The 23951-nt window shown below is 42.1% G+C and overlaps 1 protein-coding gene across 1 annotated transcript in view; it reads left to right on the forward strand.

Annotated features, from left to right (window-relative positions):
* The first annotated feature begins 4121 nt into the window (after positions 1-4121).
* Positions 4122-23951, forward strand: part of LOC126416984 (uncharacterized) — a 63342-nt gene continuing 43512 nt past the window's right edge. The window contains exon 1 of the mRNA XM_050084868.1: positions 4122-4457. Within this exon, the coding sequence (XP_049940825.1) occupies positions 4122-4457 (336 nt within the window). The remainder of the gene's footprint in view (positions 4458-23951) is intronic.

Genomic DNA, 23951 nt, shown 5'->3' on the forward strand with positions numbered 1-23951 from the left:
TATTGAGTAGTTTGTAATTTCATGGTACTGGAGTAATAAAAATATTATATGTGTAATAAGAAGGATCGATACAATTTATCTGAAAGACAAAAACCGGATCATACAACATAGACACTATCGTTACATTATTGTATCAGCGCGCCTCATTTCCGATGAGGAGCCATAAGAAGGAGAGGACAAAAAGTAATTATTATTCAATGATCTTCTTTCTCAGGCATTTATCTACAATGTAATGGCGTTGCAGACTGCACTTGATTTAAAATTTTTAAAATTCAAATACTTGTAACGGTTCTTCACGTCTGGTGGGTCGTCGCCTCCTCCATCCCTTCGCCGTTAAAAGCACCATAAATTGTCATTTCAAGGCACTGCTGTAGGTTTCGATCTGGTGTAAATATTCTGGGTGAGCCAGACAACGTCACCGTAGACTAACCACTTTGTATCATTAACCGTACACATAAAATTGTGAGCTGACATTTCTGCTCCCTCAGAAATTTCACAAATCGAGATTGGACCATGAATGGGTGAAGGTATTCCAAAATGAGACTGGACCGTGAATGGACGAAGTAATGTCATCTTAGTCATTTCGCATCAGTTTACAGATTGTTCCTCGTCGTACGTTTTCAGGAGAGAAAATGATAGTCGCTACTGTCATAGGACCACTGTTCAAAAAAAGTGGTTTGGTAGTATTCAGATACTGGTATACGAACGCGCTGAAATGATACACGGATTCTCACGTCATCTTTGGCGGTCTGAGGAATTCTATTAACGTCCAGAAGAACATAAATTAGGTACTGCAGCTGAATGTCCGACTAGTCAGATAAACAGCTATTCCAAACGTCCTGATCATGGACGTTGGATAAGGTGGCAGCCAGTCAAGGAATATTTAAAGCAATTGGTTTAAAAAATTTTATTTTAATGGCCCGAGCCCAGTTTTTACAAGTTTTTGCCCAGAGCAATTTCGGCTGCGCCTACGTGACCCATGTTGCCTGCCTTTCAGAACTGAGGCAGTTCTGTCTGTTCTAAGATTCTGACAAGAGGCGCGCTCGTCCCTCTGCTGATGTTTGCAAGCAGATGCACACATTCGATTTAGTCAGTAAGTGCGTAGGATGCAGGTCACTTGCGTGGACGGTGGATGTTTCTGCGGAGCAGAACACATTTGCTCTCTCGCTTGTGATCGAGCCCTCATGTGGAACAGACATCTTTCTCGTGACACAAATCCTTGGCTCTGCACCCCATGACCAACAAATCTTAACATGAACCGCCACTTGCCCCGTCACTCACTGTATTTGTTTTAGTCGACCTCCTAGACTGGCCTCCACCTGGTAACTTCCGACCCCAGGTACGCCCCATCGATCCCATTGTCTGAAGTATATTCTCTTTATTTGACCTAATTTCCTTCTCTGTCATGTAACGTCAGCCCTGGACGCCCACCTGATAAGTTCATACCGCTCGACCTCCTGCAAGTTGTCGCCAGAAGCGGGATGCAACAGCCCACTCTTCCCGCACCTGTACAACGTTATTGCATTGCTACCTTCAGGTATTTAAGAAGAAAATGTAGAGGGTGGGGAATATAAAAGTTGCCAGAAGAACAGAATTCCAGGATATAAGGAAATAAAGTAGAGGAAAATGACTATAGCAGATGTTGAAAGCGATCACCATTCATCTCTTGGCACTTTTGAGCCCTGGTCAGCAAGTTGCTGAAGAAGAATCGAAGCTGGAGTGCTGGAATTCCTACAGTCTCATCCAAAATGTTCTGTTGCAGTTGTCGAGGACTGTTAGGGTTGTGGCGGTACATCGTAAATACACTGGCAGATCAGGTGACGTGGGTGGCCAGGATGGGCAGCGACTAGACTGACCTCTGCTAACAATTCTGTCAGATGTGAAGATTGAGTAAATGTGCTCCAATGGTCAGTTGGCTGTATGGGCAGTTGCTCCATCCTGATGGAAGTAACTGTAGGTCTTTGCCACCACCGTTAATGCTGCCGCAAATGGTTTCAAAATGTAGGCAATACAACTTGCCAAAATTAGCATCTGATGAAAAAACGCGATACCAGTAATGCTGCATGCAAAACCCCAAACACATGCAGTGGCGTTTCGTGGAAGTTATGCGGCTTTTCCACTGCCAAAACCTACGGTTGTGTGAGTTGGTATAACCACTCAGGTGAAAACAGGCTTCATGAGACAAAAAGAACAGATCCATGTCCAAGTCATTCATTGTTAACTCAGTGAACAAGCACTCAGAGAACTGGAAGCACTGAGAAGCATCTGCTGGTTTTAAAGCATGAACAACAGACACTCTTTAGGGATTAACGCGCAGGTCCACGTGGAGTATTCGTCCGCATGATCGACTTGATATGCCAGTCTCTTGCGACAGGCATCAGGTTGAACTGGTAGGACTCTGAAGCATTTTCGGGTTAACTGCAGCCACATTTTTTGGGGCGAGCGCACATTTCTGACACCATTAAATTTCTCGGTAAACGAACTGGACACAACGTTACCACGACTTTGTTGACATGCAACTTTCCACAACAAACACCGGCTGCTCCATTGTGAGTACCATCGTTCCCTTTCGACTACTCTACTCACACTGACACAGCCCGCACTGGATCACGTGGTGGACGTGCAAGTGGTGTGCGCGTCACGGTGTGTGGTTATAAGCAAGCATTCGCGTCCAATCGTATCCACTCATCCGGGCCACTTTTATTTGCTCCTGGGTGTACAACGTACACCACTGGCAATTAAAATTGCTACACCAAGAAGAAATGCAGTTGATAAACGGGTATTCATTGGACAAATATATTACACTAGAACTGACACGTGATTACATCTTCACGCAATTTGGGTGCATAGATTCTGAGAAATCAGTACCCAGAACAACCACCTCTGGCCGTAATAACGGCCTTGATACGCCTAGCCATTGAGTCAAGCAGAGCTTGGATGACGTGTACAGGTACAGCTGCCCATGCAGCTTCAACACGATACCACAGTTCATCAACAGTAGTGACTGGCGCATTGTTACGAGCCAGTTGCTCGGCCACCATTGGCCAGACGTTTTCAATTGGTGAGCAATTTGGAGAATGTGCTGGCCAGGGCAGCAGTCGAACATTTTCCGTATCCAGAAAGGCACGTACAGGACATGCAACATGCGGTCGAGCATTATCCTGCAGAAATGTAGGGTTTCGGAGGGGTCGAATGAAGGGTAGAGCCACGGGTAGTAACACATCTGAAACGTAACGTCCACTGTTCAAAGTGCAGTCAATGCGAACAAGAGGTGACCGAGACGTGTGACCAATGGCACCCCATACCATCACGCCGGGTGATACGCCAGTATGATGATGACGAATACACGCTTTCAATGTGCGTTCACCGCGATGTCGACAAACACGGATGCGACCATCATGATGCTGTAAACAGAACCTGGATTTATCCGAAAAAATGACGTTTTGCCATTCGTGCACCCAGGTTCGTCGTTAAGTACACCATCGCAGACGCTCCTGTCAGTGATGCAGCGTCAAGGGTAATCGCTGCCATGGTCTCCGAGCTGATTGTCCATGCTGCTGCAAACGTCGTCCAACTGTTCGTGCAGATGGTTGTTGTCTTGCAAATCTGTTGACTCAGGGATCGAGATGTGACTCCACAATCCGTTACAGGCATGCGGATAAGATGCCTGTCATCTCGACTGCTAGTGATACGAGGCTGTTGGGGTCCTGCACTGCGTTCCTTATTACCCTCCTGAACCCACCGATTCCATATTCTGCTAACAGTCATTGGATCTCGACCAACGCGAGCACCAATGTCGCGATACGATAAACCGCAATCGCGATAAGCTAGCTGTTTGTGTATGAGAAATCGGTTGGAAACTTTCCTAATGTCAGCACGTTGTAGGTGTCGCCACCAGCGCCAACCTTGTGTGAATGCTCTGAAAAGCTAATCATTTGCATATCACAGCATCTTCTTCCTGTTGGTTAAATTTCGCGTCTGTAGCGCGTCATCTTCGTGGTGTAGCAATTTTAATGGCCATTTGTCTATCAAATCGAACTTTGTCTGTAGATCATTATTCCTGACTGATCCCTAGCCTGAAACAGTACCGATCACTGCTGTATGCGTAGGGATTGGTCGCCATGACAGCAGCTCGTCCAGCGGAGACGACGGTGGGGGCAGCAGAGGCGGCCAGCGACCTGGGCTACCTGCTGGCGCCCCTCCATTGGACGGCCATCATGAGGCACCCGCGCAGCGTCGCCGGCTCAGCTCTCCTCTTCCGGCTGTGTACCCTCGTCTTGGCGGCCATCTCCCTGTCCTTCTTCTGCTCCGAGATCGCCGTGGTTTGCCGCCAGGGCACCGCCGACCTGGACGTCTTCACGCTGACGCTCAGCGTCTCGGACACCACCGGCACCTGGCTCGTCCGCCTGGTGCACATCGCAATCCGTGAGCACGACTTCCACCGGCTCGCTCTTCAGGTCAGTATCAGAACCGCGTGAGGCCAAGTCGAGCCACACTGGACACATTGAAAGCTGGCGCTGTGCACTTTGGATTTATTTTGAACCTCCATGTTCGTCTTTGATAGTCAGGTTGCGGTCACAAGCGACATGTGCGCGCCAGCCGCGGTGGCCGAGCGGTTCTAGGCACTTCAGTCCGGTACCGCGCGATTGCTACGGTCGCAGGTTCGAATCCTACCTCGGGCATGGACGTGTGTGATGTCCTTAGGTTAGTTAGGTTTTAGTAGTTGTAAGTTCTAGGGGACTGATGACCTCAGAAGTTGAGTCCCATAGTGCTCAGAGCCATTTGAACCATTTTTTTTAACGTGCAAGGATTAGTAAATAACTACCATAGGGATACTGACTTGAGGATTTGCCTACAGGAGGTAGGGCAAATAACTTCGTAAACAGTGAAATATTTTCTGCAGGTTTATTAGCTTAATTCATGCAAGGTCCTGATTGTTTGTAATACTCGATGTATTCAAAGATAACTTTCATTTTCTTCCATAATGACTGGATGGAGAAGCTACCATAAACTGGTGGCTTTTGATTAGTCACCTCAAAATCTACTGACTGCAAACGTAATGTAGCCATTAACATCAAAATGGAAACTCTTACAGGATATAGTTTCACACATGAGGCTATAGAAGTAATATAAAATATCGCGCTATGGATGAACCCGTAAATGAAAATAAGTCACGTAAAGTAAGGAAATACAAAGGGTAAAATAATGAAATACAGCACTATGTGAGGATAGGAAGAACATAATAGGAACCAGAGGAGGTACACTTCTGGATCAATCGTGCGCTAATGTGTGCAGGATCTCATGCACAAGATGGCTAAAGCCTGAAAGACGCCACTGCACTACGGGTAATTCCATGAAATGAGATAATAAGTGAGTTACAGAAGAGAAAAATGTGTATTAAAAATTATTTCAAGTTGTGTCCCGAAAGAGCCTTACGGAAAAAGAATCTGCAACAAGGAAATGAAGTCCATATAACTGCACGGCGACAAAACTTCTACACAGAATCCGAAGAACAATTCATACGTCATCGCCTCTTAGACACAATAAGAGATACAAGGTACTGTCATAATATATTAGCAAAACTTATAACAACAGAGGAAATTTCTGTATTTAAAAATACTCTGTAGGAAGCCAGTTTAATTTCGATGCGATTGAGAACTAAATGAAGGTACTGTAGAAGCAAAGGAGGGAAAGCAGATCGGTGGAAGGAGTATATAGAGGGCCTATACAAGGGCGACGTACTTGAGGGCAATATTATGGAAATGGAAGAGGATGTAGATGAAGATGAAATGGGAGAATACTGCGTGAAGAGTTTGAGAGAGCACTGAAAGACCTGAGTCGAAACAAGGCACCGCGAGTAGACAACATTCCATTAGAACTATTGACAGCCTTGAGTGAGCCAGTCCTGACAAAACTCTACCATCTGGTGAGCAAGATGTATGAGACCGGCGAAATACTCTCAGACTTCAAGAAGAATATAATAATTCCAATCCCAAAGAAAGCAGGTGTTGACAGATGTGAAAATTACCGAACTATCAGTTTAATAAGTCACAGTTGCAAAATACTAACGCGAATTCTTTACAGACGAAAAACTGGTAGAAGCCGACCTCGGGGAAGATCAGTTTGGATTCCGCAGAAATGTTGGAACACGTGAGGCAATACTGACCCTAAGACTTATCTTAGAAGAAAGATTAAGGAAAGGCAAACCTGCGTTCCTAGACTTAGAGAAAGCTTTCGACAATGTTAACTTGAATACTCTCTTTCAAATTCTGAAAGTGGCAGGGGTAAAATAAGGGGGCCAAAGGCTATTTACAATTTGTACAGAAACCAGATGGCAATTATAAGAGTCGAAGGGCATGAAAGGAAGCAGTGTTTGGGAAGGGAGTGAAACAGGGTTGTAGCCTCTCCCCTATGTTATTCAATCTGTATATTGGGCAAGCAGTAAAAGAAACAAAAGAAAAATTCGGAGTAGGTATTAAAATCCATGGAGAAGAAATAAAAACTTTGAGGTTCACCGATGACATTGTAATTCTGTCAGAGACAGCAAAGGACTTGGAAGAGCAGTTGAACGGAATGGACAGTGTCTTGAAAGGAGGATATAAGATGAACATCAACAAAAGCAAAACGAGGATAATGGAATGTAGTCGAATTAAGTCGGGTGATACTGAGGAAATTAGATTAGGAAATGAGACATTTAAAGTAGTAAAGGAGTCTTGCTATTTGGGGAGCAAAATAAGTGATGATGGTCGAAGTAGAGAGGATATAAAATGTAGACAGGCAATGGCAAGGAAAGCGTTTCTGATGAAGAGACATTTGTTAACATCGAGTATAGATTTAAGTGTCAGGAAGTTGTTTCTGAAAGTATTTGTATGGAGTGTAGCCATGTATGGAAGTGAAACATGGATCATAAATAGTTTGGACAAGAAGAGAATAGAATCTTTCGAAATGTGGTGCTACAAGAGAATGCTGAAGATTAGATGGGTAGATCACATAACTAATGAGGAGGTATTGAACAGAATTGGGGAGAAGAGGGATTTGTGGCAAAACTTGACTAGAAGAAGGAATCGGTGTGTAGGATATGTTCTGAGCCATCAAGGGCTCACCAATTTAGTATTGGAGGGCAGCATGGAAGGTAAAAATCGTAGAGGGAGACCAAGAGATGAATACACTACGCAGATTCAGAAGCATGTAGGTTGCAGTAGGTACTGGGAGTTGAAGAAGCTTGCGCAGGATAGAGTAGCATGGAGAGCAGTCTCAGGACTGGAGACCACAACAACAACAACACCCCCAAATGTACATAAATTCAGCCAAGTCGATTCTCTTAATCTGTTGTCATACCTCTTACTTTAAATAATGACAATTTAATTTCAAACATCCCACAAGGATCGCATATATCTCTCTCAACCTGTTCCAGCATTGTCCTTCCTAATATCCTCGTTTGTAATCTATCTCAACCAAATTTCGGATAAACTCCACAAAGCGAACTGACTTTTGTCTTGAAAATATTTAATCATCTCTAGCCATATGCCGTTGCCTTGAATATATGTACTCGTATGTTCTTGAAGTGAATATTCTCATATACCTAATACTAACTGTTGTGGCGTAACAAGCTTGCTACGCCACACTGGGAAGGGAGCCGAAAGAAAGGCACGCGTACACACACGCCGACTGGCGTCAATTCTGGAACAGGATACGTTATGACTGCTATAAAGAAAATACGTAGCTTTGGAATATACTTAACTTTATTCTTTGTTGGTTTACACGTTCTTCTTGAGACATTTATACGATAACTCTCAAACTAGGTAAGGCTAATGGCGCCTTGCTAGGTCGTAGCCATGGACTCAGCAGACGGCTATTCTAACTGTCTCTCGGCAAATGAGAGGAAGGCTTCGTCCGTATTGTCGCTAGCAATGTCGTCCGTACAACTGGGTGAGCGCTATATCGTATCTCGAGACCTGCCTTGTGGTGGCGCTAGGTCTGCGATCACACAGTGGCGACACGCGGGTCCGACATGTACTAAATGGACCGCGGCCGATTTAAGCTACCACCTAGCAAGTGTGGTGTCTGGCGGTGACACCACACTAACATTCTCATTAAAAAACTGAAAGAGGTATCCACTCACAACTATAGTCTTAACTGAAATTAAAAAACATCATAACTAACATTTCCTTAACAAAACTAAAAATTATTTTGCTGAAACAAACCATATATTTTTACATAATCACTATGAATCATCTCTTATGCAATTCTATTGAATCATCATACATTTACCTGAAATTATAAAAAAAAACTTGCTTATATTATTCTTTCTGTGTCATTCCTTCGTTTCTTCAGGAATGAAACTTCTTAAAATCATGATGGGGATATAATCCCTTTAAATTTCTTGTTTCAGGATGTCCTGATTGATATGCTCCTGGATTTGGTATCCTAATAATCTCAAATGGTCCTTCATACATTAGTCTATCTTCCTTTTTCTTGTCTTTTTGGTGAGAGTTGTTAATGCTGTTACAACCAGTGGGTTTCTTCTCGAGGTATCCCCGGAATTTTATCCGTCCATTAATTTCTTTCCATTCATTCAAAATTTGTTCAGCCGGTGTAAAGTTGTGGACGTATGAGTCAAATTGTTCATGATTTCCTCAAAGGTATAGGGATATCCTATCCATCTTGTTTGTTTCGCATGGCAATAAGTTCTCATAAATCTGCTTAATTCACGAAAAGCCCTATCAATCGGGTTCGCGCCCAGACTGTATTTGGAAGTCACGATTTGTGTTATATTTGCTCTGGCTAATGCTTGCCCCCACCTATGTGAGGTAAAATCTTTCGCATTGTCGGTCGGATAAAACTGAGCTCGACTTCCCAATGCGCGGAATGTAGTCACTGAATAGACGATTCAGAACTGATGCTGCTGTAGCAGTTTTCATTGGACAGAATTGTACATATTTGATAAATACGTCCAAAAAAGCTACAATGTATTTACAGCCTGGTTCGGCCATCGGTAACGGTCGGCAGAGAATCGACCGATAAAACAGCTAGCGGTCCTTCAGGAACGATCGAATAGTAACAGGCCTATACTATCTCTGTTTTTCGGTTCTGTATGCTGACATATTACATATTTTCTCCGTACCCTCCATATTTTCCTACGTAAGTCTGGGAAGGAACAGTACATTCTCAGCTTGTTTGCACATTTCTAGGTCTTGGACCGTCTTTTTGTCGATTCGTTTAGGATCATTCGATTAAATTTGTTAAGGAAGAATGTGCATTGGTAGTGGACTGAGGAATGTCAACGAGCATTCGAAGCAATCAAGCAAGCTTTGCCCAACACCAAAATGTCCCCAACTGGTGTGAGTATACGTTATTAACCTCTCCTCATATTCTTCAGTTATACACACACACTCCAATTTTGATTCATATTTCTCCGACGATGAAATAATACATCATTCACTACCTTATAGTACTGGCTTATTTTATATTCTTTTGGAGCTTCTAATTTCTGTCGAATATTTATCCATCGTGGATCACTTTGTTCGAGTCTCTTCATATCTCCACATAATTCTAAATAGTGTCTTCGGTTTACCTGATCTCTCATCAATAATATTGGAAACTCTTCTGCATTTTCATACTAGATGACGCGTTCTTCTAATCCTTCTGGAAGACGGGATAACACATCTGCTATGATATTCTCCTTTTCTTGGATATATACAATACGAAATTGGTATTCGTGAAGAGCAACCGTCCACCTTCCTGATCCCACATGTAATAGCTTACAGGTTTGTGAAAAGCTAAGAGCTTGATGGTCACAATACATTGTGGTTCTTGTTGCATATAAATAATAATGAAACTTTTTGAACGCTCACGCTGCTGCAAGAGTCTCCTGTTTTGTTGTAGTATAAGATCTCTCGTAACTTTACAGTGTCCTACTAGAGAAAGATAATGGGAAAAAATGGGCTTGCCATTTATTATTCGAATTTTGAACAGACATACATCCAAACCAACAGATGAAGCATCAGCCATTAATCCAAATTCAACTGACATATCAGGATGATATAGAATCTTAGCGTTGGGCAAAGCTTGCTTGATTGCTTCGAATGCTCGTTGACATTCCTCAGTCCACTACCAATGCCCATTCTTTCTTAACAAATTTAATCGAATGATCCTCAACGAATCGACAAAAAGACGGTCCAAGACCTAGAAATCCTTTTAACTGCCGTTTCGTTCTAGGAACAGGAAATTTTTTTATTGCACTGATCTTCTTTTCATCAGGTAAAATACCTCTTGAATTTATCAAATGTCCTAAGAATTTTATTTTCTTCAAGCAGAAATGTGACTGTTGTAGATTCGCTATTATTCCCAGACTAGAAAATCTCTCTAATATTCGTGTCAGTATATTCGCATGTTCTTCCCAGGTATCTATAGCTATCAGGATGTCACTGACAAATAATGTTAGCTGACTCCTTAGTTCAGATCCTAAAACAGCATCCAATGCAGATATGATTACTCCCGCACTGATATTCAAATCAAATGGAAGAACTTTGAAATGGTAATCCTATCGACGTATACAAATGCAGTATACTTTCTTGAATCTTCATCTAACTTCACCTACCAGTATGAAGTACGCAAATCAATTGTTGTAAAATACTTTATTCCACTGAACATTTGAATCAGCTCATTTATATTTTCTGGGTGAGTACATACTGATACAATAATTGTGTTAATTACACGAGCAGCGAGTACTAGACGTACTTTTCCCCCTGGTTTTTGGCACAGTGAGAAGCGGACTGGAGTAGGGACTGTTTTAAGGTTCAGTCAGATTCCAGTCTGACATCCTCTGTATTTCTTGGACCACTGAATTGCGTAGCTTCTAAGGAACAGGATAGAAACTATGGTAGTACGAGGGCTATCCACAAAGTACATTACGTTTTGGAATTAAAAATAAATAAAGTATTGGAAATTTTTTTATTATATACAGATGAAAGCCACACTTAAATACTAATTTTCTACATAGTTGCCACTTAAATTAAGGCACTTATCGTAGCGATGGACGAGCCTGGAAATTCCTCCGTCGTAAAATTCGGCCGCCTGCTCCTTCAACCACGTGGTTACCTCTTCTTGAAGCTGTGCGTCGTCATCAAAACGCTGCATAGCCAACCACTTCTTCATTGCTGGGAATAAGTGGAAGTCGCTCGGTGCCAGGTCGGGACTGTACGGCGGATGAGGAAACAACTCCCACTTAAAAGATTCGAGAACTTCAAGAGTGGCATTTGCCGTGTGGGCCCGGGGCGTTGTCGTGAATCAGCAAGATCTTTGAGCCCAACTTTCCACTGCGCTTGTTTTGTATTGCTCTTCTGAGGTTGTGCAGAGTTTGGCAACACCTTTGAGAGTTTATTGTAGTGCCTCTTTCCAGGAAATCCACAAAAATCACACCTTTTCTGTCCCAAAAGACAGTCGCCATCACCTTCCTTGACGACATTGTCTGCATGCATTTCTTGGGTTTTTGGGGGGAATTTGTGTGCCCCCACTGCATTGACTGCAATTTTGTCTAGCAGTTCACATGCTTAACCCATGTTTCGTCACCAGTAACGATGCGATCGAGTAATGAGTCGCCATCTTTCTCGTAAGCGGCAAAAAACGTTAACGCTGCAGCCATTCGCTGATTTTTGTGTTCTCTGTCAAGATTTTTGGTATCCATCTTGCACAAAACTTGTGGTGACCAAGCTTTTCGGTAATGATTTCGTCCAACAAACTTCGTGAAATTTGTGGATAACTCATAGAGAGTTCCGTTATTGTGAAATTACGGTTTTCACGGACCACGGCATCGACTTTTTCGACAAGTTCGGCAGTCACTATGCAGGGTCTTCCACTTCGCTCTTCGTCGTGAACGTTAGTTCGGCCATTTTTAAATTTTATGACCCATTGACGCACTCCACCTTCAGTGATTATGTTGTCCCCATACACTTCACAAAGCTGCCGATAGATTTCTACCGGTGTACAGTTTAATGCAGTCAGAAACCTTATTACAGCACGCACTTCACACTTCGCGGCATTTTCAATTAACGCTGACATTTCAAACTGTCACAGTAACTCAACGGAGTACGGCACGAACCTCTCACTAGCACGGCAGGATGCCGACTGTGCGGCGGAATGCCATGACACCAAGATGGCCGCGCTAGCCCCGCCCCTAAGGCCGGTATTACACTATCAAATTTCTTTGTCAAAGATTTGATCAAAGATGTGATCCAATATTCCGTCCAATATATTGGACAAAGATCTTTGACGTAGCGCTACAAGGGGTATTACACTGTCATCAAATTTTTCGTCAAAGTTCAAGATGGCTGACAACAACTTGTTATTAACCGCAGCAGTTCTACGTACTCCAATTGCATTGTGTGCACATGCGGGAAAGAAGTGGGGGGAGAAAATGGAACCATACATACGAGGTTGACAGTCTTAAAAGTCCTGGGATTACAACTTGATAATAAATTCAGTTGGGAGGAGCACACCACAGAACTGCAGAAACGCCTTAACAAATCTGTATTTGCAATTCGAGTGTTAGCAGACATAGGCAACATAAAAATGAAAAAGCTTGCATACTTTCATTCCATAATGTCATATGGGATAATATTTTGGGGTAAATCTTGAAGTCAAACAAAAGTTTTCAAGGTCCAAAAGCGTGTAATACGTATTAATTGTGGAGTAAATTCACGGACCTCCTGCAGAAACCTCTTCAAAGAACTGGGTACTTCAGATTCTTGCATTGGTACTGGGGGAAAATAAGAAAGAAAATTAAACTGTTGGCGGGCCAGAAGTCGTTTGGACGTACGAGATTTGCAGGTTAGCTTTTTTGCTTTGTATTTCTTGCCTAGATACTTCCGTAGAGATATTGTTGCATGTGGATCATTATATGTAATGATTATTACAATACATGCAACGATATGTTTGTACAGTTATCTAGGCATGAGAAACAAACAAAAAAAAACTATAACTCTCGTAGGCCCAAATGACAGAGTCTCACTATACTTCCGGCTCGCAGGTTAACTACTGCCTCTCAGTATATTTACTTCTTAATAAAATTTGTCGTAAATAATATATCTCTTTTTCCAACAAACAACTCAGTTCATACATACAATAGCAGGAACAAAAATGATCTGCACAAGGACTTAAAAACACTTACTTTAGTTCAAAAAGGGGTCCACTACTCAGGAGCACTCATGTTCAATAATTTGCCAGGAAACATAAAAAATTTAGTTAGAAATAAAGATCAGTTTAAAAGGAGCCTGAAAGACTTACTACTGGCCAACTCCTTCTACTCCATTGGCGAAATTTTTAATAGAAACAAATGATGTATTTATTCATACTATTAGTATTTTTATTTCAGCTTAAAAAAAAATCGACATGTTCCACATCCACGAGGATCTCCTCAGCACGGATCTATGGAACGAAAAACTAATCTAATCTGGGTGAAACCGTGGGTTTTACGACGACACGATAAAAGCATTCAACAAAACTTGTTACGTGAGCTTACAGTGGAAGACGTCAAGTCGTACATCAATTACTTAAGAATGGATGAGCATACATTTCTGTATGTGCTCAATGAAGTGTATCCTCATATCACAAAGCACAATTTTCACTTAAGAACTGCTACATCTTCAGAAGACAGGCTCACTATAACACTCCGATTCCTTGCTACAGGAGAGGTTTATGTTATGTTAGGTTAGGTCAGGTTAGGTCTCCAATCTTCTTAATCTATTTTTTATTCAGGGTGCCTCACGTTGTAAAGCGCCTCATAAGCTTCAGACATCTCTATTAATTCTGTAGTTGTCGGCACACACCGATTGTATTTACCGGCAATGGTTATAAAAACACTACAGACGACAGAACGCTGCAGCGATGTTAGCGCTCCGCGTGGTAACATATCGCATTGCAGTGAACAGAAGACAAGCGATTTCTTTGATCAAATATACGGCCTCGGCCTAGATTTGATCAAATATTGGACGACATTTGTCAAAGATCCCTATTACACTATCAAATATCTTTGACAAAGATATTGGACAAAGATATTGGACAAAGAAATTTGATAGTGTAATACCGGCCTAACGGACACAAACGGAAACGTAATGTACTTTGTGGATAGCCCTCGTATGATCTGTGTGGCTTGACGTTCAGACGACATGTATAACCCTTGATGGTACCTGGTTGCTTTTCGAATACTCTCGTATACTTGCATAATAGAGCAGACAATTGTGTCCTTTGCTCTTCCTTAAAGTGCTGTGGCTCACTTAACTTCTGTTGTATCTGCTCAAATACTTCTACTACTTGCATTACTCTAATCGAAATTGTCTTGAATGGGTGGCGCTCTTTTATTATTAACTGTAACTTTGCCCCACGGCAGTATCTTCCATGTATTCCCTCGATCCTTAGCAAGTCTACCTGGGCTAGGGCTCCGTCGATCATAAAATTTATCTTCCCGATAGAGAAGTCTAATTTTGCGTCCTGCTCCCGGATAGTCTCTAATCCAAGAACACAGTATACTATTAATTTATCAGCTACTAGGAACGCGCATGTTATCTCTGCATTTCCTAGATTCAATTTCAGCATCGCCTGCATCCTCACGGGTTGGGATTGTGTGCCAAACGCTCGCAGTATCTTGCAATGTTGTGCGGGAAAAGTCGGTAACTGGGTCTTCTTCATTAATTTATTAAATAGGTTCGTAGATACTGCATTTACCGATGAGCCCGTATCCAGAACTACTGTCACTAGAATACCCTCTATTATAACTTTAATTGCAGATGTGTGTTCTCGTAAGTATTTTCCCGTTCATTTGTTTGTGTCGGCACAAAGCTCCTCTCCTATTAACTTTCCCTCGTTATATCTCCATACGAACTTTCTGCCCATAGCTACTATGCCTTTCCTCGACCGCTCCACCGGGACACGATTCGGACGGAATTAGTTTTCCGAGCTTGTCATTTGCATTAATGGCACCCTGTCTCACTTCTGTAATTACTGGTGTCTGTTGTCTCCTGTCATTATTCACTGGCACAGACGACTGCATCTGTTTTCCCAATTCGTAGTATTTGGATTTACATTGTACCCTGTGTTGTATCGCCTATCATATCTATTCTGTCTGTTTTTGCCATAACGGAAATTATTCCCATTACCGCTACGCTGGTTACGATGTTGGCCGTAATTATTAAAGTGCTGCGAGGCGCGACTCGCAACTGTTCCTTGAATCAGCTGATTGCGGGCACGGCTTCCACAGGTATTATTTGCTGCGAGTACGAGTTGTATCTATCTGCTCTTTCCTTAATGTCTCCTTGGATCACGTCATTAGAGTCAAAGACCGACATAAATTCTTCTAAATTCTCCTCTGATGCGTGTATTAATTTTTCTTGCGTTTCAACCGGAAGTTTCGCCTTTGAAATCCGCAAAATATCCTTATGCGTTATAGACTCATCCCAGTATCTTGCTTTGTTCAAATACTTCTCGAAGTATCGCCGTAAACTTCCAGATTTTGCACTGAAAGGTTCCTCAATCATTCTTGCATTCCGCGGCACCAATACTTGGCGAGAAACGCCTTCTCATATTCCTCGTACGTTTCGCACCTGTCCATCTTGGATGTAACATGAAACGTAGCTAGTATTTTGCGCTTCAGTCCATGCCCTTGGTAGTACTCCACGAAATCCTCGTATGAACGCGACCGGGTTTATTGATTTTCGTTCAGGTGAGAACGGCTGAAATTGCCGAGAATTCAACAATTTTTCTTCCATTAGCGTTGCAGCGTAAACAGTATAAGCTTGTGGCACTGCATGCATCCCGTTGTAATTTACATTTACCGTAGGCGAAGCATGTCCGTTACCAAAACATCATTCGTGGCTCGAGGCCTGCATTCGCTCTGCTTCACGCAGCTCATTCCTACATCTTTTATTACTCTTCGAATCGGGCCCACATCATTCGAAATATTTTCGACAGAATGGACTATTTCGTCATTCCATTGTTTGAAATTCACTCCTAATTGTTCTTTTACCTCCTTAATACCTTCCGTAATATTATTTGAAATTGTTAATCTTTCAATAGGCAGTTAGCTTACCACTTCTTTTATGCTTTCGTCTTCACGTTGCATCACCTGCAGTTCTTTAGCGGATGCCCATTCGTTTAGTTTAGTTGAGAAATCTTGTTGGTGCCAATTGAAATTTGCTTGTATCAACTGATAACACCCATAAACTATACTAGTCACAGTTTGTGTTAACTTTCCTACGGAAATTTCTACTTCCTCCTCCTTCGATCTAATGGTTTGCATTTCTTGGGTAATCTTTTGAATTTCCAGAGGACACTGCTTTTGCATATTTCTAAATTCGGTTATCTCAGTTGAGATTTGTTGTTGCTTGCTAACTATTGCCTGAATTGCAGTTGACATGTCAGTTTCTTCTTGACACATGTCTAGTTGCTTCTGTGATATAGTTTGCACCACCGCAGACATATTATCATGTTTGTGTGACATATCAGCTTGTTTCTGTGACATATCCTGCACCACTAATGACATACCAGTTTGATTTTGTAATATTGTCGTCATCGACTCAGATAAAAATCTCAGCTGTTCCAAAATTAAACTTAAAGGATTTGTCTCCTGTTGAGCGAAACTGCAATCTCCTCTACACTAGGCATTTCACAGATTTCCTGAACCTCTGAAACTTTGTCTTTATCCATATTAATTTGTGATAGAGTCTTGACCAAAACCAAATTAGAAACACAGAATACCTAAATGCTCTAGCACCTAATTATACTACTTTACATTAAAAATATCTCCTGAAGAGAATGCACAGACTAATTTTCTATTATAACTTCTGAAGAAAATACATAAATGAACCGAAAATATAGCACTATTCTATAAAGTACGGATTGAGACTGCTCAGATCATGGACCCAGACTGAGACAAGAATGTTGATCGTTGTGTGTGCTTGCCTTATACAGCTTCCAGCGATGTGAAGTTCTGCGGTGGGGATCTGGGCTGCTCAGCTCACACGACCGGACTTCACTAATATTAGTTATTGTACATGAAATACAATATATGGACTAGAACATGCATATAATAGTGGAATACAATATGTACAACAATTACTAATTATTGGACGTCTTTTGCTCGGAAGACAATTTAATGTATTGTTATAGTTGGATAGTTCATTAAAAATTATTCTTTATTTATTTATTACTATCAATAACGTTATTTATGTGTGCTGTTAGTTTAATTATTGGTTTAATTATTGGATTCAGTTGGTTTAACTTAGATCCTTACTACCTTTTACCTTTACTCTCCTGAAGACCTGGAAATATAAATATTTTCGTTTTAAATACTACAGGAGGGCAAGAGATGTATTCCGCAGCGGCTATCTCGCGGAAATTTGTCGTCGTTATCTGCTCCACCTGAAATCTCTAAACTCTCTACACACTACGCTGATCGTTCGGGACAACTGTGTGATATATTGTTTGATGAGTCTGGACGATAGGTCCAGCAATTTAGCAAGTTAAAGTTTAAAAAACAAATGGAATTGAGCGTATGGCATTGTTTGCCGGGAGGCCCCAATGGCTCTCGACAAATTCTGACCGTGGAAAATGCAGGTTCGCACTATCGTTCCAAACTTCCCCTCCGAGCGAACTACGTTTCATAATATCTGTACCGTGATAATTAAGTAATTTCGGTATGGAGATATACACGCTTTGAATACTTGATCTTAGTTATTGGATTTTATTTTTTGCCAAAAACTATTTGAACATTTGCTACATACCGTAATAGCGTCTCACGACAATACAATCTCTCTCCTCTCCTCACACGTCCGATCTCCCCATTTCCTTCACCAAACGTCCCAATAACAGAATATTTGGTTCAGCAATCCACAGAGATGCGTTCGTAGCACGGAACGTCCGATTCTCGCAGTCGGTATATGCCGTTCATCACAAATCAATTCGTCGCACCGATATTGCAGTTTGTAGTCATAGGTTGAAAATATAACAGTATAAACATCCATGTCAGCCTCTGAAAATTTTGTTTGGCGATCTGATTCAACTTGCATGTTAGACAAGTAGAAGCTAGTACGGTGAAAGTTTGATAGGAAGTGAGGTAGCGTGGGGTGTGTCCCAAGGAAGCTAACGTTTTCAGTGTATATAACTGATAAGATCGTGCGCTGATGATGCTGGAAAGTATAGTTGTTGGCAGATCGAAAGGAAATGAGAGTAAAGACCTGGGGAACGTTTCGATTTGGTACAACTAATTCGTAAAGATACGGCTGAGGACTTGACGTACCCCTGTGGATATCGGAATGATTCACATCGGCTGGACTGGCCAATAGTCGGATCGCCCCCAATGCAGTACGCAGTTGATGAGATAGGTCTCGCACAACGTAAAACTAACAGGACAAACATGAGGACGTGGATGCTCTGCTTCACAGAGATGCAAGTTGTTCATTTTGTGATGAAACTGAAGTAGATAGTTCCTGTGAGTTATCATGGGTACAGATTATATTTGACAACTGTAGTAAATGTCCGACTCAAATAATTTAGTTGCTGAACATCTCAAAGAAACCTTGAGTCTTATTTTAAATAAGTGCCACACTCATAAAACTATAATTGAAGATGTCTTCAATCTGCCTTCGATATGTAGGCGAAAATATGTGTTTAAAACCTGTGACGGGCATAAAACGTCTACCGAGACAGTTCTGAATGCATTCTCAGAAAATTATTTTGAGTAATTACTTCCGGAGACCACTCAAGGTGTTAATGGCTGCGAAAACATACTTGACTCCTTCGCAACAAATAATCCTCACCAAATGGAGAGCATCACGGATTAGTGAATAGAAGGTTGTTGTAGCTAGAATAAACACCGTAACATACAAACCCACAAAAAATACATATATTTTGATATGTAAATAAAAATTCGCATCACGCCTTCCAAAGAGACAATCTCTACTCCCAGTCTGACTATGAAAGCGTAGACCAGATGTGGTTTCGATTCAGAGAATCAGTATCGACGGCAATATAGAGATATGTGTATCAAATAAACTAATAAGGGATGGTGGCATTGGCCCAATGGTACACAAAGTAGATCAGAACGTTGTAGCAAAAGCAACGAATAAAGCATGACAAATTTCAAAGAACGCAAAACCCCCAAGATTGGCGAAGTTTTGGAGAAGCTCGAAATTTACAGCGAACTTCACAGCGAGATGCTTTTAATACAGTCCACAACGAAACTCTATCCCGAAATCTGACAGAAGATCCAAACAGATTCTGGTCCTAGATAAAGCGGAAAGACAAAATCAATACCTTCACGCCGGCCGGTATGGCCGAGCGGCTCTAGGCGCTTCAGTCTGGAGCCGCGCGACCGCTACGGTCGCTGGTTCGAGTTCTGCCTCGGGCATGGATGTGTGTGATGTCCTTAGGTTAGTTAGGTTTAAGTAGTTCTAAGTTCTAGGGGACTGATGACCTCAGATGTTAAGTCCCATAGTGCTCACAGTCATTTTTTTTTAATACCTTCACGGTGCGATAACAATGGTGATGTGACGGATGGCACTGCCACTAAAGAGTTACTAAATACAGGTTTCCGAAATTCCTTCACCAAAGAGGACGAAGTAAATATTCCAGAATTCGAATCTAGAACAACTGCCAACAAAGTAACTGAGAAGTGGATATCCATGCTGTAATGCATCAGCTTAAATCACTTAACAATGGCAAAGCCTTCGGTCCAGAAGGCATACCAGTCACGTTCCTCTCAGAGTATGCTGATTCAATAGCTTCATACTCAGCTATCACATACAACCACTCGTTCGTAGAAAGATCCGTACCTAATGACTGGAAAGTTGACAATTCATACCACAGTCCAAGGAAGGAAATAGGAGTAATTCGCTGAATTACAGATCCATATTGGTAACGTCTATTTGTTGTAAGATTTCTGGAATATTCAGGCTGAACATTAATAAAACCGACAAATTGCAGGGATGCATTCCTGGCCGGAAGTGGAGGAAACTGGGTCTTATGAACACGTGTCCAGAAATGGACGGTGTACTTGCAAAGACAACAAATTGTCTTAGAACACAGTACAGAGCTGCATTGCGTCCACGTCACAACAGATGTTCAAAGTGAACTCGATGGAATTGCAGGTGATTGGGATAGTAGCGGCTTTCTGCAGAATTCACATAACTGTATGGAACTTCCTAGTAGACTAAAACTGTGTGCCGGACCGAGACTCGAACTCGGGACTTTTGCCTTTCGCGAGCAAGTGCTCTACCATCTGAGCTACCCAACTTTACAGAGGCTGTCCTGCGAACCTGAGAAGTTTGCAAGGTAGAAGACGAGGTCCTGGCGGGAGTAAATCAGTGAGTCGTGTCTGGGTGGCTCAGATGGTGCCGGCACGGTAGCTCAGCGTGTTCGGTCAGAGGGTTAGCTACCCTCTGTAATAAAAAAACTGAGTGATCGGATCAAAGAAGAACCTGAGTGGGTGTCATCGGACGTCCGCCCCGAAGAAATTCAACGAACAATATAGAACAAAATTAGTTGTTGTTGTGGTCTTCAGTTCTGAGACTGGTTTGATGCAGCTCTTCATGCTACTCTATCCTGTGAAAGCCTCTTCATCTGCCAGTAACTACCGCAACGTACATCTTTCTGAATCTGCTTAGTGTATTCATCTCTTGGTTTCCCTCTACGATTTTTACCCTCCGCGCCGCCCTCCAGTACTAAATTGATGATGCATTGATGCCTCAGAACATGTCCTGCCAACCGATCCCTTCTTCTAGTCAATTTGTGCCACAAACTTCTCTTCTCCACAATCCTATTCAATACCTCCTCATTAGTTATATGATCTACCCATCTAATTTTCAGCATTCTTCTGTAGCACCACATTTCGAAAGCTTCTAATCTCTTCTTGTCCAAACTATTTATCGTCCATGTTTCACTTCCATACATGGCTACACTCCATACAAATACGTTCAGAAATGACTTTCTGACACTTAAATCTATACTCGATGTTAAGAAATTTCTCTTCTTCAGAAACGCTTTCCTTGCCATTGCCAATCAACATTTTTATCCTCTCTACTTCAACCATCATCAGTTATTTGGCTCCCCAAATAATAAAACTCCTTTACTACTTTAAGTGTCTCATTTCCTAATCTAATTCACCCTGCATCACCCGACTTAATTCGACTACATTCCGTTATTCTCGTTTTGCTTTTGTTGATGTTCATCTTATATCCTCCTTTCAAGACACTATCAATTCCGTTCAAATGCTCTTCCAAGTCCTTTGCTGTGTCTGACGGAATTACAATGTCATCGTCGAACAGCAAAGTTTTTATTTCTTCTCCATGGATTTTAATTCCTACTAAGAATTTTCCTTTTGTTTCCTTTACTGCTTGCTCAATATACAGATTGAATAACATCGGGGAGAGGCTACAGCCCTTTCTCACTCCCTTCCCAACCACTGCTTCCCTTTCATGTCCCTCGACTCTTATAACTGTCATCTGGTTTCTGTACAAATTGTAAGTAGCCTTTCGCTCCCTGTATTTTACCCCTGCCACCTTCAGAATTTGAAAGAGAGTATCCCAGTCAACATTGTCAAAAGCTTTCTCTAAGTCTACAAATGCTAGAAACGTAGGTTTGCTTTTCCTCAATCTAGATTCTAAGATAAGTCAAACCATACAGCAAAGCTGGATGCCCTCGGGAAAAATTACGGCTGTTGTTTCCCCTTGCTTTCAGCTGTTCGCAGTACCAGCACAGCAAGGCCGTTTTGGTTAGTGTTACAAGGCCAGATCAGTCAATCATCCAGACTGTTGCCCCTGCAACTACTGAAAAGGCTGCTGCCCCTCTTCAGAAGTCACAAGTTTGTCTGGCCTCTCAACAGATACCCCTCCGTTGTGGTTGCACCTACGGTACGGCTATCTGTATCCCTGAGGCACGCAAGCCTCCCTACCAACGGCAAAGTCCATGGTAGAGGACTTGCCCGCGAAAGGCAAAGGTCCCGAGTTCGAGTCTCGGTCCGGCACACATTTTTAATCTGCCAGGAAGTTTCATATCACTCCGCTCAGAGTGAAAATCTCATTCTGGACACACAACTGTGGTTTGGCTTACACCATACTGGCGGCCATTTGCCTGCAGCGTGTACAAGTTGGTGTTCCAAATCTGGTGTACGCAAAGTCCGCAGCCTCCCTGTCATATTCCTCTGTCTGAAAGGACTCATGAACACACAAACGCCTCGAAAGGACTTTAAATGCAGTGTGATGTTGTTGGTGTCTGTGAGGGTATTTGTTTTTGAATAGCTGCCCTGCCTCTCGACATTTTCCATCTGCTTGGCCGTCCACAAACAGCAAAAATGGTTCAAATGGCTCTGAGCACTATGGGACTTAACATCTATGGTCATCAGTCCCCTAGAACTTAGAACTAGTTAAACCTAACTAACCTAAGTACATCACACAACACCCAGTCATCACGAGGCAGAGAAAATCCCTGACCCCGCCGGGAATCGAATCCGGGAACCCGGGCGCGGGAAGCGAGCACAAACAGCATCTCGGCTTGTTTCCGACATGAACACCGTGCCATTCTACTGCTTACAGTACGTTGCATCAATCACACAGCCTGAGACACATAACAAAAATACGGACGTGATCAGAGAAACTGTCTTAGTTAGCTCCTTCCACGGTTGGAACGATGCATTTCCCGACACATGTTCATAGGACCTTTTTTCCTCCATTTCCAGTCAGCAATCCGTCCCTGCTGTTTGTCGGTTTTATTACTGTTCTCCACGTACTGTGTTTAAACTTTATGGATTACTTCGAAAAAAGTGATTTATTGACAACAGTCAACACGGATTCAGAAAATATCGTTCTTATAAAACTCAACTAGCTCTTTCTTCCACGAAGTTCTATCAACAGGGAATGTCAAATTGATTCCATATTTTTAGTTTCCCAGAAGCGTTTCTAATTACATTGCATGCCTTTGGACTGACGTCTCGTTTGTGAGACGGGATTCGTGATTTCCTGTCAGTAAGGTCATAGTACATAGTAATCCTCGGCAAATCATCAAGTAAAGAAGAAGTGATTTCCCGCATTCCCCAAGGAAGTGTTCCTGATCTACATAAACGTACTGGGAGACAATCCGAGCAGTCTTCTTAGATTGGTTGCAGATGATGCTGTCATTTACAGTCTTATAAAGTCATCAGATGTTGAAAACAAACTGCAAAACATTGTAAAAGGCATCCGGCAATTGACTCTAAATAATGGAAAGTTTGAAGTTATTCAAGTGAGTACTAAAAGGAATCCACTAAATTTCGGTTACAAAATAAATCACACAGTTCTAAAGGCTGTAAATTGAACTACATACTTACGGATTACAGTTAAGAATAACTTAAATTGGAACGATCACACAGATAATGTTGTGGGATAAACAAATCAATGACTGCGATTTTTTGGCAGCACACTTAGAAAATGCCACAGATCAGCTAAAGAGACTGCTTGCACTGCGCTTCTCCGCCCTCTCCTGGAATATTGCTATACAGTGTGCCATCCATATCAGCTAGGATTGTCTGTGGACATGGAAAAAGTTTAAATAAGGGCAACTCGTTTTGTACTATTGCGAAAAATGGATGAGAATGCTACGTATAAGATACAGGAATTGCAGTGGAAATCATTAAGACAAAGGCGTTTGTCGTTGCTACAGGATCTTCTCATGAAATATCAGCCACCAACTTTGTCCCCAGAGAGTGAAAATATTTCGTTGGTTGTCACCTAGTTAGGGAGGAATGATCATTATAATAAGGGAAATCAGAGCTCGTACGGAAGGATTTATGTGTCTGTTTTTCCCTTGTGCTGTTCGAGAGTGGAACACCAGAAATATAGCTCAAAGGTGGTCCGATGAACCCTACGCCTACCACTTCATTGTGAATTGCAGTGTAGTTATGCAGATGAAGATAATAAACAGGATGTTCA

This window comes from Schistocerca serialis, chromosome 8, assembly GCF_023864345.2.
Source record: "Schistocerca serialis cubense isolate TAMUIC-IGC-003099 chromosome 8, iqSchSeri2.2, whole genome shotgun sequence".
NCBI classification, from domain to species: domain Eukaryota; kingdom Metazoa; phylum Arthropoda; class Insecta; order Orthoptera; family Acrididae; genus Schistocerca; species Schistocerca serialis.